General features: G+C 40.4%; 1 protein-coding gene across 1 annotated transcript; it reads left to right on the plus strand.

Moving 5' to 3' along the window:
* The first annotated feature begins 1,326 nt into the window (after positions 1-1,326).
* On the plus strand, positions 1,327-6,171 carry LOC145111660 (uncharacterized). The gene is made up of 4 exons (XM_079047920.1): positions 1,327-1,584; positions 1,999-2,494; positions 2,642-2,944; positions 5,873-6,171. Exons 1-4 carry the CDS (start codon positions 1,327-1,329, stop codon positions 6,169-6,171), a joined length of 1,356 nt encoding a protein of 451 aa, XP_078904046.1.
* The last annotated feature ends 1,652 nt before the right edge of the window (positions 6,172-7,823 follow it).

The raw sequence follows: 7,823 nt of genomic DNA on the forward strand, positions 1-7,823 counted from the left end.
AGTGGCACCAAAAGCCATTCAACTGGACTAGTCGCAGTCTCAGGCGAAACCTCCTCTCTTAAAAGCGCAGCTTATGCTCAAGCATCTGAAAAAAGGGCTAATATTCACAGAAATCCAAAACAGGTGAAAGATCGAAAGCATCAAAGGAATGTGAGGTACAAGAAAAACCTTACTGAAAGGAAGCAGTTCTGGCGTTCTCAAAATCCCAACTATGTTCGCTACGAAAAACCTTCTAAGCAAAAAGAGGCAGGAATCGACAATTCTTCCACTCGCACTCATGGCGAAACAAACCGAAAGCAGAGTTTTGGTCCTCAGAAGGGTTTCGGTCCTAAGTATGAACCCAACCGAAAGCAGGGTTTCGGTCCTCAGAAGGGTTTCGGTCCTCTGAACCATCTTGACCGAAAAGAGAGTTCCGGTCCTCAATCACAAAAAGGCCATAACCGAAGAACTCACTCTGTTTCTAAATCTAATTTCTCCAAATCTCATCTTCAGTCTCAGAATGATCAAAAAGGAAAAGAAAAAGTTTGTCCAGAAAATGAAAAGGACTCATCAATCCAACATAATGTTGATCGGAAATATGCAAACGTACAATACACATATTTGGCAACTTCACCTAGCAACAAAGTTAAAGTTTTTACTATAAAAAGAAAAGATAAAACAACTTTGATTAAACGTACTTATTTGGTTGATATCTCTCTTACGAATCCTTGTTCTGTACAAAGCTCACGAGGACCCAAGACTCTTTGGGTTCCTAAATCTGTTTGATTTTTGCAGGTTATTCGTGACGAGCAGTTTGACGAAGAATGGTATATTGATAGTGGCTGCTCGCGTCACATGACAGGTAGAAAGGAAGAACTGAGAGAGTTTCGATCTCTCAAGGATGGTGGAATAGTGAAATACGGCAAAAACTCTTTTGGGACTATCAAAGGCTACGAAATGATTACGAATGGTGATTTCTCAATAAGAAAGGTCGCATATGTTGAAGGATTGCAGCACAACCTTATCAGTGTATCACAACTAGTGGATGGGACTGGATTGAAAGTCTAGTTTGATGATGACGGCTCAGAGATTGTTGAGAAGAAGTCCAATAACATTCTGCTGAAATCGAAGCGAAAAGGGGAAATGTATCCTTTAAACCTTAACCCAATTCGAGGTAAACTAGCAGTTTGCTTACTCACTAAGGCTCACTCAGATGACAGCTGGTTATGGCATCGAAGACTCTCTCATCTTAATTTCAAGGATATCAACAAGCTGGTTTTAGGAGATCATGTTCGGGGTCTTCCAGTTCTCAAATTCGACAAAGAACATCTATGCGCAGCCTGTGAAATGGGAAAGCAGAGTAGACAAAGTCATCCCTCAATTATCAATACAAAAGTGATAGAACCATTGGAGTTACTGCACATCGATCTGTGTGGTCCATCTTCCATTGAAAGCATTGGTGGAAACAAGTACATTCTGGTCATAGTGGATGATTTCTCTCGATTCACATGGGTGTTCTTCTTGAAGCAAAGATCTGAGGCTGCTCCAAAGCTCAAGCTCTTCATAAAACAGGTAGAAATTCAACTGAGGAAAGTTGTTCGTAACGTAAGAAGCGACAACGGCTTGGAATTCAAAAACAAAGATTTTGAAGATTTTCTTGCTGAAAAGGGAACGACTCATAATTTCTCAGCCCCATATACTCCACAGCAAAATGGTATCGTTGAAAGGCGAAACCGATCTCTGTGTGAAGCAGCTCGAACGATGTTATGCTTCGCATCCTTGCCTTTGTATTTCTGGGTTGATGCAATTGTTGCTGCTTGTTATACTCAGAACAGATCATATCTAAAGAAGCGATTCTCTATAACTCATTATGAGATCTTGAACAATCACAAACCGAATGTGAAATTCTTCCATGTGTTCGGTTCAAGATGCTTCGTCTTCAACTCTAAAGAGAATCGAAACAAGTTTGATGCTAAGGCTGACAAAGGAATATTCTTAGGTTACTCACTGAATTCTAAGGCATATAGAGTTCTAAACAAGCGCTCTAAGAAGATTGAAGAAACATACTACGTCACTTTTGACGATAGCTATGTTAAGAAGATAAAGACAGCCGAAGGTTCATTGCAGGAAATTTTTCCAAAGACTAGTCAAGTTACAGCCTCCATTTCAAATCTTTTCGAGCAATATATGCTTCTTTTTGATGAGCCTCAAAAGGCAATTGATTCTGAATCAAAGGCTAAAGACAACAAGGTTGATAGTCTAAGACAAATCATTGACGATGCTGCTCAAAAGATGGGTGATGATCAACCTAAAGCAACCGATAGGCCAGACATAAGCGAACCTTTGAATGACTGTCCTTCTGTCCAGGGGGAGGGTCTGTCTCCACAACAAGATCAAGGTTCTTCATTCCAGGGGGAGAATTCAGTGTCACAATCTTCCGACTCTACTGAATGTCCAAACGAAGGGGAACATTCTGATCCAGATGTTGAACTCCTATCATCATTCGAGGGGGAGAGTAAACATGTCAATGATGATGATACCCTATATGAATTGGAAGAAGAAATCAATGCAGAATTGGATCCCTCTTGTGATCCAAATTACCCACCTCTTATTAAATGGACCAAAGATCATCCACAAAGTCAAATTATTGGGGAATCTTCAGAAAATGTGTTAACTCGCTCTCAGATCAAAGCGAAACAAGCTGCACTCTTTTCTCAAGTAGAGTTTTGCATGTTCAACTCCTTTGTTTCCAAAGTTGAACCGAAGACTGTTAATTCAGCACTTGATCATTCCGACTGGGTTCAAGCGATGCAAGATGAGTTGAATGAGTTTGAAAGAAACAAAGTATGGCATCTAATTCCAACTCCAAACGATGCTTCGGTTGTCGGTCTCAAATGGGTATTCAGAAATAAGATGGATAAGGAGGGGAATGTGATTCGTAACAAAGCTCGGTTGGTTGTGAAAGGTTACTGTCAGGAAGAAGGTATCGATTATGAAGAGACCTTCGCTCCTGTTGCAAGATTAGAGTCCGTCCGTATCTTCCTTCCCTATGCTGCACACAAAAACTTTGAAGTCTATCAGATGGACGTCAAGTGTGCCTTTCTCAACGATGAACTTGAAGAAAATGTGTACGTTGAGCAACCGCCAGGCTTAGTGAACGAGAAGTATCCAGGTCACTGCTACATACTTGACAAAGCGGTATATGGCTTAAAGCAGGCTCCCAGAGCATGGTATGAAACTCTTACTCGGTTCTTAAAAATGTCTAGATTCAAACAAGGTTCGGTTGACCCAACCTTCTTTCGAAAAAGAGAGGGTAACCACCTTATGATAGTCCAAATTTATGTTGATGACATCATCTTCGGCTCCACGAATCCTAACTTAACAGCGGAATTCAGGAAGTTGATGGAAACTAAATTTGAGATGAGCTCAATGGGTCCAATTAACTTTTTCCTTGGCTTAAACATTATATAGGGACCCGAAGGCATCTTTATTAACCAGGAGGCATACACCAAGACACTGCTTGCTAAGTTTGGTATGATGGGAGACTCCAAAGTTAAAGTTCCAATGGCTTTTGCCACCAAACTTACACCCTCATTGGAGAAGCCAGCCGCTGACATGAAGCTCTATCGTCAAATGATTGGGTCTCTAATGTATCTCACGGCTAGCAGACCTGACATCATGTTTTCAGTCTGTTACTGTTCCAGATTCCAAGCTAACCCACGCGAACCTCATTTGCAAGCTGTGAAAAACATCTTTCGCTATCTGAAGCGAACCTCCTCTCTTGGTCTGTGGTATCCAGCCAATTCAGGATTCTTTGTCCAAGCGTTATCAGACGCTGACTTAGGTGGCTGTGGATTAGATCGTAAAAGCACAACTGGAGGATGTCAATTTCTCGACGGTAAATTGGTTAGCTGGCAATCAAAGAAACAAACATGTGTTTCTCTCTCAACTGCAGAAGCTGAATACATCGCTGCAGCATCCTGCACATCACAAGTTGTATGGATACAAAGTCAGCTTAGAGATTACGGGCTGAACATGAAGAAAATCCCACTATATTGCGACTCTGAAAGTGCAATTAGGATTTGTCACAACCCAGTGCAACACTCGAAGACTAAACACATAGCACTGAGGTATCACTTTATCAAGGATCACGTGGAATATGGCAACGTGGAAATTCATTTCGTAAGGACGACTGATCAACTGGCAGATATCTTCACTAAGGCTTTACCTGAAGCAAGCTTCAACAAGATTTTGCAAGGCCTAGGAATGATGGAAGCAGAATTAGTACCAAAATCGCCTTCGCTTCAATAAAGGTAAGAAGCGAAATAGAGCGAACCGAAATGAACCGATCATTCGGTCTATTTCGGGTTCGGTCTATTTCTGGTGAAGCTCGACCATGAACCGAAATGAACCGAGCGTTCGGTCTATTTCGGGTTCGGTCCTTCTGAACTCGTTCGCTTCTTTTTCTTATCAAGGCATTTTGATTGTATTCCTATGTACACTCTTTTAAAATTCTTCTTATATTCATAAAATCCAAAAATATTTTCCTTTTTCGTTCAATTGAACAATTTTCACAAAATACAAAAATATTTTCCGTTTTTGATCTAATGATTTCTTTTGCATAAAGTGTTACTCTCGATGATGACAATTCAGAAGGTAAAATCTCTTTTCTATAAACTTTCTACGCGTCCCTAGAAGCATGCTGCTGCATGTTGACTAAAGCCTCGACAGATTTTGAGTGAAGCCTTAATAACATGATACATACAAATCATGTTTTCCCAAGCTAGGCTGCAATGTTCACTCTAATCTTGAGCTACCTTACTCTACTCACCTTGAGCTTAGAGTTTTCTGCTTAGTCCTTCCTTTACAGTAGAGGTACATTTGTTTCGTATACCACCTCCATCATTTTTCTCCATTATACTTCGTCTCACCAATATAACCCTTGAGACTCTCAGCATTTACCACTGAGGTTTATGGTTATACAAAAATATGTGTTAATGATCTTAGTTTCGTGTCACTATATACTGAGTGAAACCCACCATTCAACACCATTATTGAATTGACGGCACATGAACTATATGTTACAAATGAAATCTCTTTTTATTTTGCGTGATTCTTCTGAAATTTTCTATTACCAAGAATTTTTCTTCCCCAAGGATCCAGTTAAATTTTTTTGGGATTTCTCACCTATCCAACAGTCAATAAATATTTTCCCTACATACTTGTTCAACAGATCACACTGATCTCACAAGTACTTCGTTCAGTTTCGGTCTGATATCAAGTATCGAAATCACGGATTGAAGCAAAAGCCACCCTTTATAAGCTTTAATTAAAAGATGCCTTTCAATACTTCTTAACAAGTACGTGATCGTTATTTAATGGGGAGCCACACAAGCACTTTAAAGTCTCTCTTGACTTTGAAGGAAGAGATTCGTGCCCAGAATCAGCTGCTTTATGTCTTGTTAAGACTTCACAAATTATCACAAAAAGTTTGCTTTATTTCTTTATCTTTGACACTCTTTGCACGAAAATTTTTGATTTTCCAAAATCTGGTTCTATTCATGGTGTTCTAATATCTTCAAGTATTACAATGCTCGATAAAGTTACAAAGGCAATGACGGTTCATGAGAAATATGGGGTGACGTTTGGGATATAGTTAAAGCTGAGTCAGCTGTTAACCAATCGTTTCGACGATTTGAAAAAGCACTTTTTGAAATCTGAAAGGGAGGTTATTCGAAGCTCTGTTGGCGATGTTCACTCCATTTTGCTTCACCTTCTTGATGCCCATGATCCCATCATCACCATTACCATCCGAAGGCACTTAGCTGAGAAACTCAGACCTACACTGGCTATCCTTAGTCGTATTGAGGGTGTTCCGGTGACTGGTGTCCAGCCGAAACAAGGGGAGAGAAGGTAGCGAAGACTCAACCACCTCCTAAACCGAAATCAACTGCTGAACCGAAGGATAATGAAGCTTCGGTCAATAAAAGGAACAAGAAGAAAAAGAAGATCGGTGAAGACGACATTGATGATGAAAATGATGTTTTTGAAGAAAATCCTGAAAAGCCTTATCAGAAAACAAAACCAACTGATAAAGAGCTTAAAGAAAAGATCAAGAAGCTAACGGCTGACCAAGAGAAGAAGCAAAAAGAGAAGGAGCTTATGGAAAAGAAAAAGTCCATTTTTCCATAATGGACTGTTGACTCGCTTCAAAGAAGCGCCATAGACGAACCAAGTGTTCTTTGGCTCGAACCAGTCATGTCCTTTGGGCTTGAAAACTCCAAGGATGCACAGTTTGACATGCCAATCACTCGAAAGGCATTCATCTTTCACTGCTTCAACTCAACTGCTACTATCCCTTCTCCAGACCCGAAGGTGGATCGGGATCTATTGGAATTCTATCTGGAGTTCGCTCAACCCCAGTACTTGACCTGGAGTTCGCAGAAAATCACAACTGTCAAGGTTCTGAAGCCCTACTCAGTAGGGAAGTTTATTAATGTGAAATTCAAAGTGACTCGAGGATCTGAAGGCTCGGTTCACAACTTCACTCTTGCTGATCTACTGAACCTTAATCCCCACGACTGGATACTCCTCAACAATATCTTACTGTCAAATCCTCAGGAGTATCAGCCAATCATTGATCATATCAAGCGAATGCTTGTCTGCTACATTCATGAAGTGGCAAAAATGGATCAAGAGATCGCTTCAGCAATTCACAAGCGAACCACGATCAAACCGATGGGAAGAGCTGGCGATATTAACTCGATGGTCAAAGGCAAGATTGACCCAACATTCCACACAGTGATGTTTATCAGGGGTGAAGGTCAAAAATGCCTATTCGCTCTTGTTGACAAACACCTCTTCTCAACTGTTTGCTTGGAGCACATTTTGGAGATTATTCAGAGGTGTAGTCAGAACACAGCAGCCGACAAGAAGATGTTTACTGACATGCTGAGATGGTACATTCAATTTCGGCAGACTCTTCTTGCAATCATCCCTCGGCTGTTCAAGGTGGTGAAAACTGTGAAGCCTACTCAAAGAAAATGATCTCTCGCCTCATTTGACGCAAAGGGGGAGATTGTTGGGCTTATAGTGTTGCGTCATGGGCTCGGTCCTTAGCCCAGTTTTGGATGCCGGTTTGGGCCTGTCCAACCGTGCATGTTTTTCTCTAGGGTTTAGTATTTAAGCTGCATGCATGCAGTCTTTGTTATTAAGGTTTTTATTATTTTCTCACACAAGTTTTGTAAACCCTAGCTCGCCTCTACAGTGGAAGTTCTTCATCGAGCTCTGCTAAGGCGTGACTATATTTGAATCATAAGCATATCGTTGATTCTATTCTGTGTTCATAATATTATTGTGTTTGTTTTGTTTGATCTTCATCTTTTACCTGTGAAAGATCTAATCGGTCAGAGATTTATTCTCATCAATATGAATACCTCTTGATGTAGGGTGTAGTTCTTGGCCATTGAAAGCTTGAGCACCTCAAGTGTGATGCCTCTAATGTGTCACAGACACGAAATGTAAGAGGAGGCTTGAGATAATAAGTTACTTTGCTCAAAATCGATTATGACTCTCTTAGACTCAAAGGTGCAACCGATTTTGGCCATGAGGGGGTCCTTTTATAGTGTTGCGAATGGTAGGGTTACACCTTGCAAACCCTAATGACCTTTCATATTACTTAGGCTCCATGGGTTAAATCTCCATGGACAATCCATGGATTATCTCATTGGTTTAGCCCATCCTAAATAACCATGGATCATTAGCCCACACAATAAGAATCATTGATTTACATAATCAATCCCCACATATTTAATTTGTCTCTTTTGATCACAAAATTAATTTCA

The sequence above is a fragment of the Lactuca virosa genome, chromosome 5, assembly GCF_052849685.1.
Source record: "Lactuca virosa cultivar CGN04683 chromosome 5, Lactuca_virosa_CGN04683_v6, whole genome shotgun sequence".
Lineage (NCBI taxonomy): Eukaryota > Viridiplantae > Streptophyta > Magnoliopsida > Asterales > Asteraceae > Lactuca > Lactuca virosa.

Bases quoted from the DNA above. Each gene is read 5' to 3' on its own strand.
- LOC145111660 (XM_079047920.1), top strand. From the start codon at position 1,327: ATGGGAAAGCAGAGTAGACAAAGTCATCCCTCAATTATCAATACAAAA. The intron at 1,585-1,998 runs GTAAGAAGCGAC...CTGAATTCTAAG, and splicing joins TGAGGAAAGTTGTTCGTAAC to GCATATAGAGTTCTAAACAA. The intron at 2,495-2,641 runs GTAAACATGTCA...GGGAATCTTCAG, and splicing joins ATCATCATTCGAGGGGGAGA to AAAATGTGTTAACTCGCTCT.